Source organism: Elephas maximus, chromosome 6 (assembly GCF_024166365.1).
Source record: "Elephas maximus indicus isolate mEleMax1 chromosome 6, mEleMax1 primary haplotype, whole genome shotgun sequence".
Taxonomy (NCBI): domain Eukaryota; kingdom Metazoa; phylum Chordata; class Mammalia; order Proboscidea; family Elephantidae; genus Elephas; species Elephas maximus.
In genome coordinates this window covers 100,998,328-101,025,296 of record NC_064824.1, presented here as the reverse complement: position 1 = coordinate 101,025,296, position 26,969 = coordinate 100,998,328, and the positions used below count along the sequence as shown (strand labels likewise).

At 42.9% G+C, this 26,969-nt stretch overlaps 1 protein-coding gene across 5 annotated transcripts in view; it reads right to left on the bottom strand.

Annotated features, from left to right (window-relative positions):
• KIAA2012 (KIAA2012 ortholog) overlaps nucleotides 1–26,969 on the bottom strand; it is a 143,727-nt gene that overhangs the window by 36,137 nt on the left and 80,621 nt on the right. For all 5 annotated transcript variants that reach the window (XM_049887879.1, XM_049887880.1, XM_049887882.1 and 2 more), the window contains 2 exons: nucleotides 8,472–8,609; nucleotides 2,835–2,907 (listed from right to left, as the gene is read on the bottom strand). In XM_049887879.1, the coding sequence (XP_049743836.1) occupies nucleotides 2,835–2,907; nucleotides 8,472–8,609 (211 nt within the window). The remainder of the gene's footprint in view (nucleotides 1–2,834; nucleotides 2,908–8,471; nucleotides 8,610–26,969) is intronic.

The following is a 26,969-nucleotide window of genomic DNA, read 5'->3' as shown; positions in this document are numbered from 1 at the left end:
ATACTTAAAAAAAAAAAATTCCTTGGCACTCCCTCGTTTTTTTTCTTTCGGAGACTTGAAATCCTTTTTTTGTCCATTAGCATTTGTCATTCAGGGCAGACAAATGCCTTCTTTAATTTTCTGTCCTGATATTTAATTTTCTGAATAACCTTTATGGAACTCAGCTAGAGACTGCTCCTTTGTCATGAGACAGGAAATCTGTTTTGATTGACTTGGTCGTTGGTTAGATTTGGCTAATGTTTTGCGCTAAGACCTCCCTTGCCCTTGGCCAAGACCTTGGGGCCTCATCAGTGTTCACATTCTGCATATGTGATTTACCACACGGAAGATCTGAAGACTGGAGAGCATTTACCTGGCTATTATCATTCGCTTTGAAAATGGAGGTGACAGGAACCTCAAGTTAGTAGAAACCCTGCTTTAAATCCTGTGACCAAACACAATGATGAGATTATCATGATATCTTGTTATCTGATATCCAGAAACAATGAGATCATTTAAAATATGGTATAAAAATAAATTATTTTTGACCAGGATGTCAACTGAAAAAAAGGGTAAAAGATGTAAATAGACAAAAATCAAGCTCAGGGTGAAATCCCAAATCCAGAATTTTGCACACTTATCTTTAGTGTGTTCTTATCATTTCCTTCCTCACATGGGGATCAAACCAAAAACTCATTGCTCTCAAGTTGATTCTGACTCATGGTGACCCTATAGGACAGAGTAGAACTGCCCCACAGGGTTTCCAAGGACTGGCTGGGAGATTCGAACTGCCAACCTTTTGGTTGGCAGCTGAGCTCTTAGCCACTATACCACCAGGGCTCCTCACATGGGGGTACAAAGAGGTAAAAAGTCATGGTGTCATTTCACAGATGGAAACACTAGGGCCATGAGAAGGTAGATGTTTCTTCATTGTGATATCCAAGTTGAAAAGACTAACACTCATTAAGGGGCTACTGTACATGAATTTATATGTACGTATGGGGCAGTTCTACTCTGGCACATAGGGTTGCTATGAGTTGGAATCAACTCTACGGATGGGGTTTACATGAATTAACTCATTTTTATCTCACTCCCTCCATCTGTCTGTCAGTTTGTTGTACTGTGGTGGCTTGCGTGTTGCTATGATGCTGGAAGCTACGCCACAGGTATTTCAAATACCAGCAGGGTCATCAATGGTGGACAGGCTTCAGTGGAACTTCCAGACTAAGATAGACTAGAAAGAAAGGCCTGGTGATCTACTTCTAAAAATTAGCAAATGAAAACCTTATGGATCACAGCAATGTCTGAGTCACTTGCTTTAGACATCTTATCAGGAGGGAGCAAGTGCTGGAGGAGGACATTGTGTTTGGTGAAGTAGAGGGCCAATGATGGCATGGGAGACCCTCAGTGAGCTGGATTGGCATAAAAGTTGAAAGGATGAACTCAAACATGCTGGCAACTGTGAAAATGACATAGGACTGGGCAGCGTTTTGTTCTATTGCACATAAGGTTACCATGAGTTGGAGTCAACTTGCAGCTAACAACATTTCTCATTCAACTTTTTCGGGGGAGTGCTGTTTTCAGCCCCGTGTGCCAGATGAGACCACTAAGGCACCAGGAGGTTAAGGCACAGGTGTGCCAGCTTCAGAGCCTATGCTCTCAACTTACCCACTCAGACCTCTTGCTGCGGGCCTGTATGGACCACCTTTATGTGAATTAGAGAACGGCGCCCAATATAAGAGCAAAGTAGATAAAGAAGCCCCTCTGGGTGAACACAGCCTGTGCTGGGGTACATGGCTTAGCTAGCAGAGCACGGACTGGATTTCAGCCCCCGCTTTCTCCTTCTGTTGGACACCTTTGTACACTGTGGATAGCCTTATATCCACTTCCTGAGAATTCAAGTCTCTGACACTTCTGTTTCCACTTCTGGAAGCAGCAGGGAGGATAAAGAACAGTTCTGCTACCTGGGTTTAGCTAACTCCAGCATTATGCGGTGCACCCAGGTTCTTCCAGGGAAGGGCATAAAGTCTAGTTCAGGGTTCTGGGGATATGAAAATATGCCAACAAAGCCCAGTGATTGTGGCCTCAATATTTCTTAGAACCATCATTATCGTTCTCATTGTCATCATCATCATCATCAAATACTGCATCATTTCCAGAGGAAACCACCACAGTCAAGCAACTCTGACCACCCCAGGCTGTGGGTGACAGGGGCTGGGTCCCTAAAGATGCTAGTACCCGGTCTGTTGGAACACTATTCCCCTGGGCAGGGACCTAAGTTCCATCATCTGCATATCCAGTCCCTTGGGAGCAGGAAGAACAGAGAGGTGGAGATGCCTGGGTCATTTTTGTAATGCCCCTAAAGCCTCCACTTTCTTCCATCAGCCTGCAGCCTTCTGGCAGGAAAGAAATCTTTCTACAAATCCAAAGACATAACCCATTATTGTGGAGTTGATTTCGTCTCATGGCGAACCCATGTGTGTCCCAGAGTAGAAGTGTGCTCTGCAGGGTTTTTGATAGCTAATTTTTCAGAAGTAGATTACCAAACCTTTCTTTAGAGGTGCCACCATGTGGACTAGAACCTTTAAACTTTTGGTTAGCAGCTGAGCATGTTAACCATTTGCACCACCCAGGGACTCCTCCAAGGACATAAAAGCATATTATTATTTGGCTTGTGATGCAGTAAGAACACATCAGAGCTGAACTTTAGCACTTTGGTCTGTGTTCTGACTTCCAACTCATGACCTAAAAGGAAATGGAAGGGTTGTTCCCATTAACATCTTTTAACAGTGGAAAGTTCAACCAGCAATTACGGTGGTAAAATTATAAAACCAAACCCAGCTGTCTCTCTCTACCTTGGCTGTCTTGATGATTTCCTCCAGGGGATCCTCCTGGTTCTTCATGATGGTCCAGTTCATCTCTAGTTTCCTGTTAGATTAATACGCGACAAAGAATATATAAGGCAAAATAGATGCAAACACTCCTGTGAGCTGTGCCCTGTGGTAAAAGGAATCCAGCTTTCTTAGTTGTTTCTTCTTCTTTTTAACATAAATGACCAAGAGGGCTGCTATAAGTGTGAATCACCTTAAAGAGCCAGGCAGGCTTGACAGTGGCATTGAGCACTGTTAGGGTCTTCGTTGTTCTTTATCTGTCCAGGGCTCAGTGCTTGGTATAAGCAGGAGCTAATGGGGGGAGGGGGAAAGGAGAATGTCACAGGCAGGGGTCAACTGGTAAAAGGAAGCAGGGCAACTTCAGGGACTTGAAGGAAGGCTGGTGTGACTGGAGCAGAGACTGAGGAAAGTGGAAAGGGTGGGGAGGAATCAGAACCCCAAGGCCTGGTAGGCAGCTTAAGGACTTTGGTCTTTATCCTGAGAGCAACTGCAAAGCACTGAGGGTTTAAAGCACGGGAGGGCAGGGTCAGATTGGTTTTGTGGTGCGTCCGGGATTACCACGGATCAGGTCTCTTACCACATCTTCCTTCTTTCCCTGAGCCACACAGGCTGTTTGCAATCCTACCTCCCAGAAGTCTCTGTAACAGTGGTTCTCAACCCCTGGCTGCACATTAGAATCATTTGGGGGAGCTTTACAAAATTTGATTTCCAGGATCTAACCCCAAACAATAGAACTCAGACTCTTTAGGGTTGGGGCATTTTTAAGGCTTCTTGGGTGATTACAGTATGTAGCTGGGATTGAGAACCACCAATCTTTCAGAAGGTTGGAAGAGCAGTTCCTTAGTACTCAGAGTAACATGGTGGGTAGAGTCAGTGGCCCAAACAAAGCCCCATGTGTTTGATGAAGCCTTGGATTTGAGATCTGACATGTAGGGCTCTGGGAGTCTTTTCTGGTTACCCCGATGGTCCAGTGACAACCATCTTTCCACTTTATTACCAAGTACCCAAGCTGCTCTGGGAAGAGACAGTTAATTATCTGCTAATTTGTTTGACGCTCTCTTTAATTCTCCTCTGAGTTTCTTCACTTGGTGGCTTTTTTTTTACCCTGCATGTTTCTCAGGTGTGAGCTTAGTGTTTGCAGCTGATAAGATATTCTGGCATGAAAAAACTAGAGCAGGTAAGTAATTTTCTTTCTTTCACATTTCTCATTTTAGAGACAAAGCATATTTGGCCTGATGCAGTAAGAAAATTCATCCCTGAATAAATTGAAAGCATTACAGGAAAAATCTGCCAGTCATAGCACATATAACTTATTTAGAAAAGATATAATTTTTTTTTAAAACCCCTGTTTTTAAGGCCTTTTAATCTAAAAGGAAATTAAATTCAAAGAGAGAAATAAGCTTCCTCCTTTTGAAGAATCTCAAAGCTGAGAAGGATAAACCTTCTGTTTTAACAACATACAGCTATGAGGCTTTGCAAGGAAAGAGTATTCTTATTTTCACAGATGGGGAGACGAAGGTAGAGGGAGTTGGGGACGTGGAGAGAATCTTCTTGTGAGTTTCTGTTAGCAAAAAGAAATGGCTTAGTTTGGAATTCTGTCCATTCAGTTGTAAGTTGTTCAGAAAAGTGTCAAAAAAAACTCTTATTTTTAGATATATGAGCACATGTGTGAAATGACATTTGTTTAAGGCCATTCATTACAACAGATTTGAAACAGCCCAATTCCCATCAATAGGGGACTATCAAATAAGTTATGGTAGTATACAATGGAATATTATACAGCTATGAAAAAGAACAAGGCATCTCTTTTTGAATTGATATAGACAGAATTCCAAGATACATTAAGTGAAAAAAGCAAGACCCAGAACAATATAATATGCCATCATTTGTATATCTATCTACTTACCTACCTACCTGTCAATCTATGTATTTATCTATCTGTATTTGCTTCCAACCCAGGATTTGCTTATATGTGTATAATACATCTCAGGAAGGGTCCATAAGAAGCCAGCAACAGTAGTTGTCTCAGGAAAGGGAACTGAATGTCTGGGAATCATACCCTCTATACTTAAAAAATCAACTGAGTATATTTTGGGTCCAAAATTTTAATTGAAAAACTAAAGTAAATAAAATGCTGTCATTTTTATTATGAGTATGAGTTACAAATGCAGTGATTAAATCAAAACGCAATTCCCTGAAACACAGGTAATAATACTTGGTGGATGTTACGGATTGAACTGTGTCCCCAAAAATGTGCATCAACTTCACTAGACCATGATTCCCAGTATTGTGTGATTGTTTACCATTTTGTGATTTGATGCGATTTTCCTACGTGTTGTAAATCTTATCTCTATGATGTTAATGAGGCAGGATTAGAGGCAGTAATGTTAATGAGGCAGGACTCAATCTACAAGATTAGATTGTAGCTTGAGTCAATCTCCTTTGAGATATAAAATAGAGAAGGAAGCAGAGATGGGGACCTCATACCACCAAAAAAGTAGTGCCAGGAGCAGAGCGCGTCCTTTGGACCTGGGGTCCCTGCACTGAGAAGTTCCTAGGCCAGGGGAAGATTGATGACAAGGACCTTCTGCTAGAGCTGACAGAGAGAGAAAGCCTATCCCTTGGAGCTGGCACCCTGAATTTGGACTTCCAGCCTCCTTGTCTGTGGGAGAATTTCTCTTTGTTAAAGCCATCCACCTGTATTTCTATTATAGCAGCACTAGATAACTAAGACAGTGGATGAGCAGAACTAACTGAGGACCTGCAAATCCAAATCCCAGCTCTGTTATTCTGGTCCGGTCATTTGTTCTTCATCTGTTCATTCAGCTGTTGAACATTTATTGAGTCCCTGCTGTGTGCCAGGTACTATGCTAGGCTTTCACAACGATGAAAGGTCCATTTGTAAAATGTTCACTGCCTTGTGGGGAAACGGCCAGAAATCTCATGGCTGCAATGCAGTGTGAGAAATGTTGTGACAGATTATGACAGGTTCCCGCAGGGCCTCATGGGAGGTGAAGCTAAATTAGGCTGGGAAGTCTTGTTTACCAGTGGACATGGTGCTAAGTCTTGCAGAGAAGGGGCCGTAGGACAATTCCAGGCAAAGGAACCAGCATGTGCTGGTGAGCAGGTAGTCTGGTATGGCTGCAGAGAGGGCATGTGTGGGCAGGGTGAAATTAGACCCGGGGCAGCTCTTACATGTTGCAGTTTGGATTTTTAAAAAATTGCATTCATTTTATTTTTCTACTTGTGAAATAAATACATCTTTGATGCCAGGATTATAACCCGAAGGCCAATGGGGACACATTAAAGAATTTCAAATGAGCCAGTGGTATGACTAGCTGTATTTAGAAAGTGCACTGGCAGCAATGTAGTATTATAGGCCTGGTGGGGCAGGGGGGAAGGAGTAACAGACACTTTAAGGACACAAACTGCAGTGTTGAAACCAGAATATGAGAGACAGTTTCCCTGAGAAGTTGGGGTAGGTCCTGAAGTCAGAACATCTGTACTATAATCCCAGCTCCTCCCATCTCATACTTGACAAATGTGGGGGTAACTTAACCACCTGAGCCTCAGTTTCTTCAACTGTCACTGGGGCTGGATTAAGTGATTTTAAGTTCTCATCTGCCATTGGAAAACCTTCCACTAGTCCTGCCCTCCACCCGCATGCACAGCCCCCCATCCGAGCATGGTATTTCTAGGTTCACGGCAGACTTTCGTAGGGAACTGCTGGGGGAGGGAGGGGTGTAGGAGTCAGAGGTGGTGGTGGGAAAAGGGACAACTGTAAAGTGGGCCTTAGGGATGCCAGCACCTTTCCCTCTATAATACTGTGTCAAAACAGCTGAATGAAAAGCTGTAACACAAAAGCATTATGGGTATTAAGTATACAAAAATTACTGTAAAATGCCCCACTCTGAATTCTGCAGCTTTTCAATCTCCATAAATAAATTCTTATCTCATTTCCTTAGCAATTACCACCTTCCAACATACTATATACTTTGCCTATCTCTTACATTATTTCTGTCTTTTGCACTAGACTGGAGCAGACCAGGGATCTTTGTTTTGCTCACGGATATATCTCAAATGCCCAGAATGTGCCAGACACATATCACGTAGTAAGTAGATGTTCAAATATCGGCTGAATGAATGAGAGTGAGTCGTGACGGTGATAATGATATATCATCCTGGGAGTATAATTCTCCACGCCCTAAAGAAACAACTAAACTGTTACTAAGGGGAAAAAAAGGATAGTTCCAGTAATATAAGTAACGAAGCATGGCAATATTTTTTGAATACTTGTAGCAAACATCTTTCGTTGCCCAGAATCATTCCCTTCTTCTGGTTTTAGGTACTGTATTTTCCTTTGTGAAACACCCCTCCCCTCCCTACTCATCCCTGTGGTTCCAGGATGGGCCAATCAGTGTATTCTGCTCCCCTGCCCATGGCATTTCTTTAGGCATGGATATAGGACCTGAGTCAGGCCCCTGAGATTAGTTCTAGAGTGACCAGGGAAAGAGAAGCTAGTGGCCATCTCGGGGCCATGGGGGAAGAGCTTATCTGAGAGGACAGAGAGGAAAGCAGAGTCTATCCATCAGAGAGAGACAGATTTCAGGCAAACGCATGACTCTTAGTCAAAGCCCCACCTAGCAGAGCTGGGGTTGGGGTAGCCCAGAGAAGGTGTAACCTGAGAACTCCGGATTAGCTCAGGCTAGGTGGGTGATCCTCATAACCTACGAAGTCCGTACCATCTAGAGCACTAGATAGCACCACTATCATGCATTTGGTCTCCCTCCCATGTTTCTGTCTTTGCTAGTCATTTCCAACCAATGGCTAGGGACATTGTCCTCCAGGGCTGTCATCTCTGAGATCCTTTCATGCTAAGACCTGGCTCCTGGTCAGTTTCTTTGACTCCATGGCCATTTATTTCCAGTTCAGTAAACTCCAAGGGGTGCAAAGAATGGATAGGAAGTGGGCCCTGAACCAGAGGGCTGTGGGATGAAAAGGTGGGTCAGTTCATGCAGCATTTAGTGAGCACCTTCTATGTGTTAGCTGCTGGGGCAGAAGGGGGTATTGCAAAGATGGAGAAATGACATCTTCCCCACAGGAGCTCTCAGAACCCATAAATAGAAACAAAGCTGAGCTTGGAAGACCAATGGACTCTTAAGGGAAAACAATAAACAAGAAAACCAGAAAAGGATTTGCAGTTGACATCTAAGTAGTTAACTAAAGGAATCAGCAGGAAGATGAGTTCTACCAAGCGACTGTGGTAGAACAGTAACAATTACTTTCGCTACTATCAAGATAAACTGAATTATATTTGCCTGTTTTATGAGCTAGTTCAGGGTTATCCTTTCTCCTCTCTGCTCTCTGGTTCCCTCCACCCAAACCAGGCACCCAACTGATTTGTCCTCGATGGCTGGCTGCGATGACTGTCCTAATTTGTCCTTACTTCATCTGCTACAAACTGCCTGTTTCCTGTCCCTTCTGATAAAGCGAGAGCTCTGAGGGACTTCTGAAGCTGTTTTTGTACCACGCAGAAGCGTATTAACTGGAATTCCTGCGTTTGTGTCTGTAAAACCCCTCGTCTTCTCAGTGTGAGATCACCTTCAGGAACGGCGTCATGTCGATGTGCAGCTTGCGTGTGTAAAATTCTTTCCTGTTTGAACATATCGGCCCTTTATTTATACAACTCTGAGGCTCTCCTGTCTTCTGAGCTGCTGCCTCCAAGGACTGCTGGGCTCCCTGTGAAGAGAAACAGAAAGCCCAGCTTTCATTGGAATGATATACAGTGCGACAAGAGTTAGTCCAAATTCCCAAATATTTATAGAAAGCAATTTTTCATCTTTGGAACACTAATAGTAACACCTATTTTTACCACTGGAGACCCAGGGGGCTCTTATGTATAGGGAATAACCCCAGAATGGGGGCTGTGCAATGGGGAAGTGAAAAGACTGATCTTACTATGTGCCAGGGTTTTACATTATCTCATTTAATCTCACAACAAGCCAGTGAGGCAGGTGTTGTTATTCCCATTTCACAGATAAGGATATTGAGTCTCTGGGAGGTTCAGCAATGTGCCGAAAGATACACAGCAGGGAAATGGCAGAGCTGAAATCATCTGCCCAAGGCTACTTTTTATTTTATTTTTTCTTTCTTTTTTTTTTTTAGATGAAGGTTTACAGAATGAACAAGTTTCTCATCAAACAGTTAGTACACGTATTGTTTTATGACATTGGTTAACAACCGCACAACATGTCAATACTCTCCTTCTCAGCCTTGGGTTCCCTGTTACCAGGTTTCCTGTTCCCTCCTGCCTTCTAGTCCTTGCTCCTGGGCTGATGTGCCCCTCTAGACTTGTTTTGTTTTATGGGCCTGTTCAATCTTTGGCTGAAGGGTGAACCTCAGGAGTGAGTGACTTCATTACTGAGCTGAAAAGGTGTCCGGGGACATACTCTCAGAGCTTCTCCAGTCTCTGTCAGGCCAGCAAGTTTGGTCTTTCCTTTTGAGTTAGTATCTTGTTCTACATTTTTCTCCTCTCTATCTGGGACCCTCTATTGTGATCCCTGTCAGAGCAGTCAGTGGTGGTAGCTGGGCACCATCTAGTTGTACTGGACTCAGTCTGGTGGAGGCCGTGGTAGATGTGGTCCATCAGTCCCCTGGACTAATCCTTCCCTTGTATCTTTAGTTTTCTTCTTCATTCTTCCTTGCTCCCGAAGGAGTCAGACCAGTGGAGTATCCTAAACGGCCGCTCACAGGCTTTTAAGACTCCAGACGCTACTCACCAAAGTAGAATGTAGAACATTTTCTTTATAAACGATGTTATACCAATTGAGCTAGATGTTCCTCTCAAGGCTACTTTTTAATGAAGTACTTTATTTAAAAGCTATACTTATACAGCTTCCGTGGCGTTCCTGGGGGTCACAAATGGTTAACACACTGGACTGCTAACTGAAAGGTTAGCAGTTTGAGTCCACCCAGAGGCATCTTTGAAGAAAGGCCTGGCAATCTACTTCCCAAAAATCAGCCATTGAAAATCCTATTGAGCATAGTTCTACTCTGTAATACATGGAGTCGCCGTGAGTCAAAATCGACTGCACGGTACTGTTTATATTATAGCTTCTATGAATGGTTTTCACATCTGCCTTGCAGCAAATAAGGCTCTAGCATGATTCCAGTTTATTTCCAAACTGAAAATGTGTTAGGAAGAGTGATTTGAACAAATGTAGCACAGTGGGAAGAAGGATGGGTCAGTAGGGGAGTCTGGAGGCCCTGGGGCTCTCCCATCTTTTGGGCTGTGTTTCCTCCGAACATTACAACATACACACAGTGTCATGTTTCAGAGCACTATGAAGTCCCACCTGAAGTTGTCACCCAGCCCACACCCCATGCTGAGACCCTGGAGGTCTTTCTAAGATACAGATTGGACCACATCACTCCTCTGATTAAAGCCTTCAAAGGCCACTGCCCTCAGAATGAAGGTCAACCCACTGGAAAAGGTTGTCAAGGCCTTTCCTGTAGCCCTGGACTCTCTCTCCAGCCTCATTCAACAAATATTTATTAAGCGCCTATTCTCTGCCAGGCAGAGTGGATACAGCAGTGCACATTCATTCTACTGCGAGGGAAGAGAGAATAAACAAGGAAGCAGAACATCAGTTACATCTGAAGGTGATTTGTGATATGGAGAAATATAAAGCTGGAACAGGGGATAAAGACTAGCCAGGATGGAAGAGGAGGCTGCAATTTTAAACAAGGTAGTCCAGGAAGAGTTGTCAAGGATTTCATTTTACTTGGCTCCACAATCAACAGCCATGGAAGCAGCAGTCAAGAAATCAAAAGACGCATTGCATTGGGTAAATCTGCTGCAGAGGACCTCTTCAAAGTGTTGAAGAGCAAAGATGTCACCCAGAAGACTAAGGTGCGCCTGACACAACCCATGGTATTTTCAATCGCATCATATGCATGTGAACGCTGGACGATGAATAAGGAAGACCGAAGAAGAATTGACATCTTTGAATTGTGGTGTTGGCGAAGAATATTGAATATACCATGGATTGCCAAAAGAACGAAAAATCTGTGTTAGAAGAAATACAACCAGAATTCTCCTTAGAAGCAAGGACGGTGAGACTGCGTCTTACATACTTTGGCTATGTTGTCAGGAGGGATCAGTCCCTGGAGAAGGACATCATGCTTGGCAGAGTACAGGGTCAGCGGAAAAGAGGAAGACGCTTAACGAGGTGGATTGACACAGTGGCTGCAACAATGAGCTCAAGCATAACAACGATTGTAAGGATGGCTCAGGACCGGGCAGTGTTTTGTTCTGTTGTGCATAGGGTCCCTATGAGTTGGAACCGACTTGAAGGTACCTAACAACAACAATAACAGTCCAGGAAGGCTCTACAAGAAAGTAACATTTAAGCAAAGCTCTAAAGAAGGTGAGGTAAGGTTTCATGGGGTTATCTGCAGGTAGTGTTTAGCTCATTGTGTGAGTAGCAAGTGTAAAGGCCCACCATTGACACTGAACTTTCAATACCTGGAGCAAGGCCCTTCCCTCTGCTGGGAATACTCTCGCCACTTCTTGTTACCTTCTAACTCCTCCTTCTCCTTTGGCCTGACTCACCTTACACCTCCCATGACCTCCCAGAGCACTGAGCACTTCCCATCGTTGTCCGCAATGGTTGCTCATCTCTCCTCCCCATTAGATTGTTAAGCTCCATGAGGCCAGGAACCACAGCTGTTCTGTTCCCATTGCATCACCAGTGCCTGCCAGGATCTGGAAACTCATACACACTTGAAACATACTTGTTGAACAAATGACTAAAACACACCAAAGTAAATGACATCATGAGGAAGCTACATGTTATGATTCACCTCAGTTAAAATGAGGAGAGGGCTAACGAGGACACCTTTACAGGAAGTGTGTATTGCCCTCTAGAGGCCTGTGCTCTACATTGCGCTGGCTCCTCATTCCTGGAGAGAAGCTTTATTTTTCAGGGCTGATTTGCAGGGTTACATATATTAGTTTGCCATGAGATCACCCTGGGTGTGGATTTGATCATTTCCATATTTTCTAGAAGACTAAGTCTTGGATGTTTGTCTCTCTGGACCATTGTAATGATGAATTGGCAGTTGGTAGGTTCCTGTGGGCAGCCATCATTTCAATGAACACCCACACCCTTTTCCTTTGTTGTAGAATGTAGTTAGAGATAAAATTTTTTCTGGACAAATGCATGACCGGTTTTTTGTCATCTCAGCCATATATCTGATTAGTTTCTCAGGATGAGGTGGTCCCTCCCCATTTCTAGATCAAAATGAAAGTGCGTGGTCCAAACTGAAATCAGCAAAGTATTTCAAGCTTTCTAGCCTCCAAAATCATGCGTGAATCACTGGACGGAATATTAGAAATCAGACAGTACTGACTTGAGGGAAATTTTTCCATTATTCCCAAGAGAAGTTTTTGTGTTAGGCTAGAGGACAAAAGGGAAAGCCAAGACCAGTTCCAAGGGCTAGAATTGCTTTATCTCCTTACGGGCGGTTCATATTGGAGAATGATGAGTCGAGAGGCTCTGAGAAAATTCCTCCAAACCACTTTTTTTAAAAAAAAAAATTTATTGTGCTTTAAGTGAAAGTTTACAAGTCAGTCTCTCACACAAAAACTTATATACACCTTGCTACATTCTCCCAATTGCTCTCCCCCTAATGAGACAGCCCACTCCCTCCACTCTCTCTTTTCCTGTCCATTTTGCCAGCTTCTAACCCCCTCCACCCTCTCATCTCCCCTCCAGGCAGGAGATGCCAACATAGCCTCAAGTGTCCACCTGATCCAAGAAGCTCACTCCTCACCAGCATCCCTCTCCAACCCATTGTCCAGTCCAATCCATGTCTGAAGAGTTGGCTTCGGGAATGGTTCCTGTCCTGCGCCAATAGAAGGTCTGGGGGCCATGACAACCGGGGTCCTTCTAGTCTCAGTCAGACTACTAAGTCTGGTCTTTCTATGAGAATTTCCTCCTAATCACTTTTGATAAAATAATTCTCTTGACTGTATGGCTCATCTCCCTAACACTTAAAAAAAAAAAAAATCAATTGTAGCTTGGTGGAATGTTTTAGGTGAAGGTTTTAGAGCCACTGGAACGTGAAATACTGTTTTTGCCTGATATGTTCAGGTATTCTAACAAATAAATACTAGTGAAAGGGGAGAGGGTCTGTGAGATAGGGGGAAAAGAAAAATTAAACATATAAAGAGGATTCTGGAAGATAATGATAGGAGGAGAGAAAGAAAATTGAAACCAGCAAGAACGCCATGTGCTTGGGTGATTTTTCATGCATTCATTAAACTGGTATCTATTGAGTGCCTACAATGTATAAGACAAACGCACACAGACACACAAGATGAGGATTTTAGATAGTAACAAATCTATGAAGACAGAGAAATGGCGATAGGATGGAGAGCGATGGAGGAGGGGTTGGCAACTTTATATTGGGTGGTCAGGGACGACTTCTCTGAGGAGGTGACATTTGAGCTGAGAGCTGGTGACAAAAGGAGCCAGCCCTTGAGGATCTATCTTTAACAGTCAGCGTAGTCTGCATCTCTGTGGTCTGATTATTCAGAGGTAGAATCAGGCAGGAGTTCTTTGAAAAGGAAAGTAGAATTCCTGATTTCTAGGCCTGGTCTGCCTCAGCCCTCTCAGCTCCATCTTTGCTCCTGTGAGGCGAAGTAAACATAACTGGTACTGGCAGCTCTTGGGGTATGTTGAGAGCTAAGAGAGAAAAATAAACAGTAAATAGGAGTCAAGGTCTCTGGAGGTGTAGGAGAGAGAAGAAAATGCAAGGTTAAATGCAAGGGAAGGAAAATGAGGAAACTAGAAGAAAGCAGAGAAGCCTGAGCTTTTTTGTTTCTTTTATATTTATGCCTTGGTGGGACTGATTAAAGAGCTGACGGAAGGGTCAGGGGTGAAATGTTTAGCCAAAAACCCAAACCCATTACTTTACCTACATTGTACTGTAAATATTTTAATATTTAGCTAAAAATACTTGGAAGCCTTTCTCTTCACTAAATGAAACAATAAAGATTAATGAGTTAATTTGGTAAAGCTGATTTGAACTGCACAGAAGGCATTGCATAAGTACTTGGCATTTAAAAAGTTATCTGACATTTAAAAGGAGATGACTGTTAATGAATTCAAGAGCTAATCTTATACTCTGACAGTGTGAGCTATGGAAAACCCAGGATTATTATCTTGTTGTAAACATAATGTGTTTCAGTTGAAAACCAGCACAAAAGAGAGCTATGGGCTATATACAAATACACACATACACATGTAACGTAGCAGAACTTAATGAGAATGTCTCTTAAATAAATATCTTATCATTTCTTTTATTTCTCTTGGATTATATTATCAGAGCTACAAACCCAGGGAGAAAACCTTATCCCCAATAATTTTTTCTCCTCCTTTCAACTAGTGTATTTTGAAGAGTCACTACCATGGGTTGGCTCTACAAACTGACAATGGGAACTCTCACCTTAAAAAATGGGCAGAGGTGGTTTAGTGGTAGAATTCTCGCCTTCCATGCTGGGAATTGGGATTCAATTCCCAGCTGATACACCCTCAAGGGCAGCCACCACCCATCTATCAGTAAAGGCTTTCGTGTTGCTATGATGCGGGTTTCAGTGAAGCGTCCAGACTGTTGAATACGTGTTGTAAATCCTAATCTCTATGCCTGTGGTTATAATCCCATTTGGCAGTTCTATTCTGTCCTATAGAGTCTATTCTATGAGTCTCCATCAACTCCATGGCAATGAGTTTGTTTTTGTTTGATGTCTTTGTTATGTTAATTGACAGGATTAGAGTAGGGTATGAGATATAAAAGAGAGTAAGCAAGAGAAAGAAGCAGAGATTGCCCAGGAGCAGAAGCTGAAAGAAACAAGGACCTTTCTCCAGAACCAACAGAGAGAGAAAGCCTTCCCCTAGAGCCGGCACCCTGAATTTAGATTTCTAGTCTCCTAAACTGTGAGAAAATAAATTCCTGTTTGTTAAAGCCACCTATTTGTGATATTTCTATTATAGCAGCACTAGGTAACTAAGGCAGAATAGGAAGAAAGTCCTGGCAATCTACTTACAATCAGTCGGCCAATGAAAACCCTATGGATAACAGTGGTCCAACCCTTTTGTGCATGGAGTCACCATGAGTTGGGAGGTGACTTGACGGCACCGAACAACAACAACCTTAAGAAGGACACGAGATTCTAAACCCAACCAGCTAGATCCCTACCTATGGGTCACACAGAGCAACCAAAGATCACAATCTGTCCCGTAAACATCTCTCAGGCCCTCCTCTTTACTTCTCACACTCCTTTCTAATTGGGGTTCCCCATATTTGTAGCTGCAGCTTAACGGCTCCAAGAAGAGTTACTGTCCCTCATTAAGGAGGCTGCAACACTGTCACTGTCTGCCTCCCACGCAGCGCACAACTTCATTCTGCCTGAGAGCAAGCTGCCAAGAGTCTCTGGGAACCTGTGGGCAAGCTGAGCTGGAGGAAGAAAACAGAGGGAAGGAGAGCCTTTGTAGCCAAGATCTGAAAGGTGCTGGGGAACACACCCCACCATTATCTTAACGCATGGAAAGTGGGTGGGGGAGGCCTTTGCTGAGACCCTCATGTGGTCTATCAAATTGTCACATCAAACCTCTGTGCACACAGGGAGTTTGTTCCCTCCTGTGAGCAAACAAAAGGGAAAAGAGTCAGTCTCTCCTTTGGATTGCCAGGCCCCCCTCCTTGGCTGAGAGTCTGTCTCTCCTTCCCTCAGGGCGTTCTGAACCCCTGTGGGGATGGGTTAGATCTGAGAGAGTTAGTCACTGGGGTGGCTGGAATTGTCTGCTGCCCCCTTCTGCCATGTCCTGCTGGGGTGGGGGGCTGGGGGGTCAAATCCTGGAAAGGCCCACTCCTGCCAGGAGTTATGGGCTGAAGGGTTGGGCAGGGTTTTCCTGCCACTGGCCCTCTCAGGCCCTGTTACCTCTTGCCATGGCAGCCTGTGGGAACAAGAGCGGGCAGTAGGAATGGGGACACAGGTGGCAGTGGGTCAGGGCATGGAACTCTGCTGGGCTCCCCATGACTGTGTTGCCTGGGGAGGAGATCTGAGTGGGCCAGGGGCTTTGTATACACCATCAACCTCGGGCTAACTTGGAGGGCACCCGGCCACCCCCAGGTGCCCACTCTGAGATTTGTATGTCTAGGTTTCCCTAGACATAGACCAAGAGGCAGTCATTCCAACAGAACAAGAGGATATTCTGTGGTTTAAAATCAGATAAGGTGTGCATCAGAGTTGTATCCTTTCACCATACTTATTCAGTCCATAGGTTGAGCAAATAATCTGAGAAGCTGGACTATATGAAGAAGAACAGGGCATCAGAATTGGAGGAAGAGTCATAAACAACCTTCAATATGCCGATGACACAGCCTTGCCGGCTGAAAGTGAAGAGCACTTGAAGCACTTACTGATGAGGACCAAAGACTACAGCCTTCAGTATGGATTACATCTCTACATAAAGAAAACAAAAATCCTCACAACTAGACCAATAAGCAACATTATGATAAATGAAGAAAAGATTGAAGTTGTCAAGGATTTCATTCTACTTAAATCCACACTCAACGCCCATGGAAACAGCAGTCAAGAAATCAAATGGTGTATTGCACTGGGCAAATCTGCTGTAAAAGATCTCTTTAAAGTGTTAAAAAAAAACAAAGATGTCACTTTGAGGACTAAGGTGTGCCTGACCCAAGTTATGATATTTTCAATTACCTCATATGTGTGTGAAAGCTGGACAATAAATAAGACCAGAGAAGAACTGATGCCTTTGAATGACGGTGTTGGTGAAGAATATTGAATATACCATGGACTGGCAGAAGAAGGAACAAATCTGTCTTGGAAGAAGTACACCCAGAATGCTCTTAGAAGGGAGGATGGTGAGGCTTCGTCTCACGTACTTAGGATATGTTATCAGGAGGGGCCAGTCCCTGGAGAGGGACATCTCGCTTGGTAGAGGGTCATCAAAAAAGAGGAAGACCCTGAACAAGATGGATTGACACAGTGGATGCAACAATGGGCTTTAGCATAGCAGTGATTGTGAGGATGGTGCAGGACCAGGCAGTGGTTTGTTCTGTTGTACACAGGGTTGCTATGAGTCGGGTCTGACTCAGCGGCACCTAACAACAACAACAACAAAAACAAAGGTTTTCCTCGCCTGGTGGAGGAGAAGACCTCCAGTTCTCAGGAGGCCAGGTGGAACACTCAAAGTCTCAACTCGACAATCCAGCCTGCCTCTATGGCCTCTTTTGGAGGACAGAAAAGGACCCCAAACCATGGCATGGTTCCACCTACCACAAGCCTGCCCAACAGCCAGTTACCTGGATTCATCCCAGGCATTTTGGCCACCTTAGATGTCCTGGATGATGTTTTATGTTCTAAAGATAATTTGGTGCTGTTGAAATGGGCTGAACTGACTGTTTTAGGAAGGTTCCACTAGTAGGGATGGTAGAGAGAGTTTGGCTGGTAGCCAGAGAAGAGCTTTCTTGTTCTCTTCCTCTCACAAAGTTTGGCCTCCATCTACCTTTTTATGCGTCAACTCAATGAAAGTAGATTTTATATCCTCCTGAGTATTTACTAAATTAGCTCTATAGGTAGCAAACATTAGGCTAGGAAGAGAAATGCTGATGCTCCAGTCTTAGCTTTTGTGATGAACTCATTTGGTAACTTTTGCCAAATCATTAGTGTTCCTGTGCCTCAGTTTCCCTGTAAATGGGGACAACTTCACCATTCTCCTCAGGGAGCTTTTGAATAGTGAAACCCAGGACTCTTTAATTCCAGGGTTTACACGATCTGCAAGTAAATCTTATCTGTGAATTCTAATTGATATTGTCCTGAGTTTAATTAAGAGCTTTGTTGACACAATGGAATCATTGTTTATCTGGCTGAGCAGGAGATAGAGGAGTAGAGTTTTAAGCGAAAATAGTTATCTCTTCAGCCCCAGGGGAGATAGAAACCAGCTTTTTCTGCGAGGGGGTGTCTGGCTGTATTCAGGCTGGAAGTCAGCCTGTGTTTAGATATGATACATCCTATTTTAACTAGGAGATGGGTGTCGGTGGGGCGTAGGGTGGGAAAGCTGCACAAGCCCCCAGCTCCTTTAACCCAGAACTTCACCGTGTGACTCCTTAGTTTATTGGGTCTGGTATGACTTTGCTGGTTTGGCAAACTGAGAGATGAGGAATCTCAACTCGTAAATGGATTCCAGTGGGAAAAAGTCATCTTAAATCAGCTGATTTTCACTAGAAAATATGTTACCCATGGTGCTTTGATTCCAGACTGGCTCATAAAGGCTCAACTAATCCACAACTTTGCTGGGCTGTGGAGTTATAACTGGCCTTGATACTGTGGTTCCAGAAGCCAGGGACAGCAGAAGGCAGAGGAAGAGAAGAGAAATGTCTTTTCCTTTTCTTTCCTAAGCTCCTACACTTTCATGCCCTTCTCCTCCTCTGGGTCCTCCTGTCATCTGACTTATGAGTTTTTCTTGGCAGCTATGTACTGTAGGGTAGGGGCCCTGCTGGATACAGTGTTCCTGGCCCCCCAAATTCCCCACCTCTCCTCTTCCCCAGGCCTTGAGCATCATTCCCGTGGGTGTGGGACAGAAAACAATCTCTTTTTTTTTAGAGAATTTATATTGAGACGTTAGAAACCCAGTGCAACCTCTAATAGGTAGAATTTTGAGAAGCAAAACAAAGTATAAAAATTCCAGACAGTGTGGAAGACATTTGGTGGGGCAGGGGTGGGGAGGAAGTAGGAGGGAACAGTAGATGGATTGGCTCCTAGTCCTCCTTTAAATTATTCCTGTTTTTCAAGTTTTCCTTTTCCATGTCTGAACACTTAGATTGCAAACAAGCTCCAAGTTCTGTTTTATAATGGCTTTCAAGGCAGAGGATGGGGCATAGAGTAATAATAATTATTTTAATTTATTAGGGGCTACTTGGAGCCCTGGTGGTGCGGTGGTTAAGAGCTTGGCTGCTAATCAAAAGGTTGGCAGTTTGAATCTACCAGCTGTTCCTTGAAAACCCTATGGGGCAGTTCTACTCTGTACTATAGGATTGCTGTGAGTTGGAATTGACCTGACAGCACTGGTTTGGTTTGATTTTAGTGCCAAGCATTGTGCTAACCCCTCTTCTATATTATTTCATCTAACGAATATTTGCCATAACTGTATTCATGAGGAACTTGTACACAGACCAAGAGACAGTTCTTGGAACAGAGTAAGGGGACACTGTGGTTTAAAATCAGGGAAGATGTGTGTCAGGATTGTATCCTTTCACCATACTTATTCAGTCTGCATGGTGAGCAAATAATCTGAGAATCTGGACTATATGAAGAAGAATGGGGCATCAGGACTGGAGGAAGCCTCGTTAACAATCTTTGATATACCGATGACACAACCTTGCTTGCTGGAAGTGAAGAGGACTTAAAGTGCTTCCTGATGAAAATCAAAGACTACAGCCTTCAGTATGGATTACACCTCAGCATAAAGAAAACAAAACCCCTCACAGCTAGACCAATAAGCAACATCATGATAAATGGAGAAAAAATTAAAGTTGTAAAGGATTTCACTTTACTTGGATCCACAATCAACGCCCATGAAAGCAGCAGTCAAACAGTACACTGCATTGGGCAAATCTGCTGCAAAAGACCTCTTTAAAGTGTTAAAAAGCAAAGATGTCACTTTGAGGACTAATGTGTGCCTGACCCAAATCATGATATCTTCAATTGCCTCACATGCTTGCAAAAGCTGGAAAATCAATCCAAACCCCCCAAAAAACCAAACCCAGTGCCTTCGAGTCGATTCTGACTCATAGCGACCCTACAGGACAGAGTGGAACTGCCCCGTAGAGTTACCAAGGAGCGCCTGGCGGATTCCAACTGCTAACCCTTTGGTTAGCAGCTGTAGCACTTAACCACTATGCCACCAGGGTTTCCAAAACCCACTGCCATTGAGTCGATGACTCCAACTCATAACGACCCTATAGGACAGAGCAGAACTGCCCCATACGGTTTCCAAGGAGCGCCTGGTGGATTTGAACTGCCAACCTTTTGGTCAGCAGCCATAGCTCTTAACCACTAAGCCACCGGGGTTAGGGAAGACTAAAGAAGAATTGATGCCTTTGAATTATGGCACTGGTGAAGAATATTGAATATACCATGGACTGCCAGAAGAGTGAACAAATCTGTCCTGGAAGAAATACAGCCAGAATTCCCCTTAGATGTGAGGATGGTGAGACTTCGTCTCATATACTTTGGACATGTTATCAGGAGGGACCAGTCCCTGGAGAGGGACATAATGCTTGGTAAAATAGAGGATCAGTAAAAAAGAGGAAGACCCTCAGCGAGATGTACTGACACAGCGGCTGCAACAGTGGGCTCTAACATAGCAATGATTCTGAGGATGGCACAGGACTGGGCAATATTTTGTTCCATTGTACGTGGGGTCACTATGAGTCGGAACTGACTTGATGGCACCAAACAACAACCACAGTCCTTGCCATGACCCCATGAGGGAAATATTATTATCCTTTACAGTTAAGGAAATTGAGCCTTAGTGGGGTTAAATAACCTGCCTGAAACTACACAGCCGGTAGGGAAGAAGTTGAGATTTAAGTGCTGCTTTATGGGATTCTCAAACCACAAGGCTTCTTTGCTAGCACAGGTCATGTGTTGATGGGGGTCTTTTCTGTCCTGGCATCTGTCTCCTCATCTGTAAAATGGGGATAATAACAGTATCTACCTCATAGGAATGTTGTAAGAATCAAGGGAGCTAATCCTAAACCTTGCACATAGGAAACCTCTAAAACACTGTTATTACCATTTAAAAGGACCCTGTCAAGATAATGGGAGAATAATTATTAAACTTTGTCATAGGTACATGGAAATGCTTTATACTAGTCTCTCTACTTTTGCATATGTTTGAAAATTACCATAAGAAAAAAAAATTAAGTACTAATGAAGTGTCTGGTTGGAACTAGTAGCCAACAGATCAAGAAATACAGACTTTTTGGAATGAATGATAGTCGCAGTGAAATTCAACAAATAAAAGCCTTGATTTTGTAATTAGAAAACAAACCCTCTCAGGAAATTACTCTTAAACTGTCTATGGAATTTTTTGGGAGGACGAAGTAATCCTGTGGGTAAGGTTGAATCAGAAGATGAAGTTTGCTTAGATCTTCAAAGGGCCTTTGGATCAAGTTCCACAGCGAAAGCTATTTACAAAACCAGGGAGAGAGAGAGAAAAAGAACAACAAAGCAGGGGCATGGAGCTAGGGGAAGTGTTGTGCTACAGAAAGAGAGCTGGTGTGAGAACTAAGAAACAAAGGGTGGGGATTAAAGAGCACTTTTCTAGATGGAGAAATGCAGAACGTTAATTCTCCCAGGGATCAGCGCTAGGCCCAGGTTTACTTGTCAGCTTTGCAAAGCTCTCCAAGAAGGATGTCTAGTGGCATCTCCAAGTCCGCACATGACCCAAAGCTTTTCTAGAGAGTGAAATACCAAATCATGAACACAAACAGCAGGAAGTATCCGGAGACTGTGTGAGTCATTAGAGAAATATCAGCTGAGCGTCTATGTCATTATCACTGAAAATAAAACAAGTGCAATCTCCGAATCCTACTTAGAGGATTATGGGCTTATTCTACGCAGGACATGGGTCTTAACGTTAACAAAAGATTTCTTTGTCAAATTTTTCAAGTGGCTATCATGTGCCAGGAACTGTGCTAGGCAAAAGGGACACAAAGGTGACTAATGCAAAAGAAGAAAAAAGAAGTCTCTTTTTAAAGGTTAGTAGCATGTTCTTTTAGATAATAGTTCAAGTGTAGCCATAAAGCTCAGCAGAAAGCAGGCTATGACTTGGAAGAACACTGACACAAAACATTACCTTTGTACTCTTGTACAAAAACATAGTGTGTCTACAGGTGTGTGTGTGTGTGTGTATTATTTCCTGAAAGAAGAAGGCTGAAAGGGGATATGAACACCATCTGTGAAACCACTGGAGAAACAGATGGGATAAACATACGGTTATTCAGCCTAAATCCTAGTGTGCTAGAATTACAGGATATTCTTTGAAATCCATCAGAGGTAAATTTAGGACACATAAGATCCAATAGGAATTTATGCTTTAAGTTGTAAACTCATGAAACCCAAACTCAAGAGATAATATAAGTTGAAAGAGAAGTAGCTTTGTGAGATGGGAAAAAGGGACATAATTCCAGTTTAACAGGATTTTTAGGATACTACCAAATCCTAATCCCCACAAAGCAACAAAACAAAACCCAAGATAAAGCATACGAGAAAAGATGTTTTCTTAGTGGAATGAAATTGACAATGTGAAAAATGGTGAGATACAACAATTCTTGGGAAATCTAATCAAGGTTTGAGTTTGTATTATGATACCCTTTACTGACAACCTCTCTACTCTGACAGCTGTATATACCAGCCAGCTCAGGGCTCCTCTCGTCCCACGCTTACATGGATGATGGGTCTGGATGGACAAGAAAGAGAGTTTCATACTTTGAGATCCAATTTTTTTTTTGCTCAGAAAGTGGGGAATACATTGTCTCCCAAAGCCTAGGGTCATAGGGATAAAATGTTGAGATTCTTAAAAGAAAAGTCCTGATGGTTCTATTCAATAATCTAATAAAAATCTAATGTTAAATATTTTTAGCTAACACAGTAAACCAAAGCAAACCTATTACCATCGAGTGGATTCTGACTCAGAACAAACCTACTGGGCAGAGTAGAACTGCCCCACAGGATTTCCAAGGAGCAACTGGTGTATTTGAACTGCTGACCTTCTGGTTAACAGCTGTAGCTCTAGACCACTGTACCACCAGGGCTCCAGCTAACAAAAAAGCTAAAAAACAACAGCCTTGTGGTGTTGACCTCTGTTTAACCTGTTGTATAGTTACTGTGACTCCTAGATCATATATTTAAACCAGCTCTCCTCATGATCCAACTTTCTTTCTTATAAAGAAAATTTTAAGAAAGTGGTGAGACAATGGAAAAAAAAAAAAAAAACGCAGAAAAACAAAAAAACTCAACCCAACACACCTCTACTTCTGCATCAGCGTGACTGCATGTTTTTTCATGAATTATTTGCAAGTCTTCTCCAACTGGATACATGAATTTTTTTACATAGTTGCAATCATAGTTGAATAATCACTTTGATTTCTGCTTTTAAAGTGTTGAATCAGTGGTTCTCAACTGGGATCAATTTTGCCCCTCAGGGGGCATTTAGCAATGTCTGGAGACATTTTCGATTGTCACAAGTGGGGAAGGGGAATCCCATAGGTGTGTGTGTGTCTACAACCTTATACACATATGAGCTAGGTGCGCATGTGTACTGGCATCAAGTGAGGAGAGGCATGCTACAATGCACAGGACAGCCCCCCGACAAAGAATTATCTGGCCCAAAATATCGATGGTATTGCAGTTGAGAAGCCCCGCATTAAACCATGGTTTAAGCATTAAGTCACAGCTTCTAGTATGAACAATCATCAATTTTTAATGTCTGAATTAAACCCCTGACTGAGGGGAATATATTATACTTGACGATCATTTCCCTGATGTTAGAATCTTAAATTGTTTCCAATTTTTCTCTATTATAGATAATGCTGCAATGAACATCTTCAGTCACTTTTTTTCTGCTGAGTTATTTCCTTAGGATAAATTTCCAGTGGGTATGGATATGTTCTTATGTTTCACAAATCTTATTTCTATTTTGCTTTACAAATGGATTAAACCCCTTTGCAATCTGCCAGAAGTATATAGAAAAACCAGTTTTTATCAAAACCTCAGTACTTCTCAGTTTTACCATTAAAAAAAGTGTGTGGGGGGACACAAATCTCAAGTACAAAATGGTACCTCCAGGTTGCCTCAATTTACATTTAAATTGCGATGGAGGATGAATAAAAAATATTTGTTTCCTGTCAGTATTATTTTTTTGGTATGAATTCTTTATGTCTTTTATTTTTCTAAAAGGATTTCAATGTTTTAAAACTGGATGAGATCTTTAGAGATACTAACTCTGTGTCATAGGTAAAAAATTAAAAAACATTCCTTTCTTCCCCCACTGCATAGATATGTTAACATTTCCTCCTGGAATTTTCTAGTGCATTAATAATTTTAATACTCTTCTTAGGTGCTGGTCACCTCACCCAACCTGCAGCCTCTACACAGAGAAGCCCTGGGGAAGAGAGAGGAAAAGCTCTCACAATTGATGTCAGCCACCGAACTAAGAGCAATTCGTGGTCTCTGAAGGTATCCCAGGAACTAATTTTTCTTAATCAAATGAAGGGCCTTAGGAGGAGCCACAAGGCAGAAAGGAAAATAAATCTGAGAGAGAATACCAGATTCTGTGAGTTTGAAGGACCTGCATTAAAAAGGGCAGGACTTCAGAACAGGCACTGCTCCGTATGCAGCTATTAATATGCAAAAAATGCCTTCATAAATACTTGATTCTGCTCACAGTAGGGAGGCAGTTCATTTGAAAGAGGAAATGGGAGCTTGGAGTTGAAACACGTCTGCTTGGCTCCTTTTGTTTTTTTCTTTCCAATACTCTTTTCATCTCTATATTTTCCCTTGTAGTTTTCTTCCCCCTCTTTCCCCAGGGTTAACTCCCTCCTCCAACTCCTAGGAAGTTGTTGATGTCAGTTGCTACCTCCATTTCTACTTACGGGCTTTATTTATGGATCCCCTGGTCAGGTGTGGAAGGGGTGCCTCAGTAGCTATTCCCACCCTTTGCCAACTCTCCTGCTCTCTCGGTACAGACAAATGCTTAGAAAATACAGATTAAATGCTTAGAAAATACAGATTAAAGGTCTTTAAAAATCAACCAGTAGGGGGCACCCGAGGCAGCGTCCAGAACCGGGTAAATCCATTAACCCAGTCACGTCTGCAAAGCGCCATCTGGCTTTCTCTCTTACCGCACGTCAGGAATTGTTTTCCAAATCCAGGTCTGTGACTTCTCGTTAAAGGGTGGTGACGCCAAAATATTCCACCTCTGGGATTTTTTTTTCTCCTCTCAACTAGCACAGGGTTAAAAAAGTCGAAGTATTTTATGTGACTGAACTCCTAATATGGTCAAACCCCAAGAATGGGAGAGAGGGAGGGAAGGGGTGAGTCAGTGGAGAATTAATGAAAAGGAAAGGAGAAGAGCAGAAACTGCTGATGTTGATAAAGATCAATTTTGTGTGACATCCTACGCCTGCTTCAGAGGGGGGAGGCGACAGTAGAAGGAATCCACCGGATTTGCCAATGACCTATCAAAGTATGTAACTGAAGTGTGCTGGGCAGAAAATTGTCTCCATATCCTCTCCAGACGCTTTAAGGTAAACATGAAATTAGTCATTTACGTGGAGGAGGTTGAGGAAGTAGTTAAAATCAAAGTCAGTGATGAATCTAATAAAGGGTCGTTTAGCCTTGAGAAGGGCGGGGGGAGTGTTATGAATTGAATTATGTCTCCCCAAAATATGTGTTGTAAATCCTAACCTCTGTGGTTATAATACCATCTGGGAATGGGCTGTCTTTGTTATGTTAATGAGACAGGGTTAGTGTAGGGTGTATCTTGAATCAGTCTCTTTTGAGATATAAAAGAGATTAAACAAGCAAGTGAAAGAAGCAGAGATGAGGGAAGAGAGGTGCCAAACCACATGAAGATCACCCAGGAGCAGAAGCTAAAAGAGACAAGGACCTTCCTCAGAGCCAAAAAAGAAAGAACACCTTGCCCCAGAGGTAGCACCCTGAAATCAGCCTTCTAGCTTCCTAAACTGTAAGAAAATAAATTTCTGTTTGTTAAAGCTACCCACTTGTGGTATTTCTGTTATAGCAGCACTGGATAACTAAGACAGAATTTGGTAGTGGCCGAGTGGGGAACTACTCTAACAGATACCTAAAATGTGGATGCAGTTTTGGAATTGGGTAATGGGTAGAGGCTGGAAAAGTTTAAAGGTGCCTAATAACTGGAGCCATGATGGTACAGTGGTTAAAGCACTTGGATGCTAACCAAACAGTCGGTAGTTTGAGCTCACGAGCTCCTCTGTGGGAGAAAGATGTGGCAGTCTGCTTCTCTAAAGATTTACAGCCTTGGAAACCCTATGGGGCAGTTCTATAGGGTTGCTATGAGTCAGAATCGACTCGTTGGCAGTGGGTTTGGTTTTTTGGTTAATAATAAAATCCTATATTGCCTTGAAGAGACTATTGGTAGAATTATGGATGTCAAAGGTGAAGCTGATGAGGGCTCAGAAAGAAGCAAGGAGAGCTATAGAGAAAGTCTCTATTGTCTCAGAGACTACATATGGCACCAGCAACAGAATGTTGCTAGAAATGTGAACATTAAATGTGCTTCTGGTGAGGCTTTAAAAGGAAATAGTGAACATGTGATTGGACAGTGGAAGAAGGACAATGCTTTTTATGCAGTGACAAAGAACTTTTCTGAATTATGTTCAAATGTTTGGTAGAAGGTAGAACTTGTAAGCAATTGAACGTGGGTATTTAGCTGATGAGATTTCTAAGCAAGATCTTAAAGAGGCCATGTTGTTTCTCCTTGGCACTTATAGTAAAACGGGAGAGAAAAGAGATGGACTTAAAAATGAACTGTGGAAAATGAAAACAAAACTTAAAGATTTCGAAAATTCTGTTGTACAAATGAAGTACATGTGTTCTAGAATGTTGACCAAGGATGTGGCTACATGATCTTTGTTAAAGAGATTAAGGCTATGACTAATGAATCTAACCAACTACTACTACAGAAAACCCATCAGCTTAGACTGAAGGAAACAGAGAAAGAATGAAAGAAAAGGAGGCTGTCTGCTTCTTGGAATTCTACAGGCAGGAAACAGGCCAAAGGAGCTACATCTGCTGTCCTCCAAGAAAAGGACCATCCCTGGAGCAGCTAGGAGATCAGCAGAACTGTTGGAAAGAGGATGGGAAGCAGGGCCTTCTTGGTTTCAAAGGGTGGGGCCACAGTCTCCTGGATCTCAAAGGATAGGGCCATGGGAAGCAGGGCTGCATTGGTTTCAAAGGGT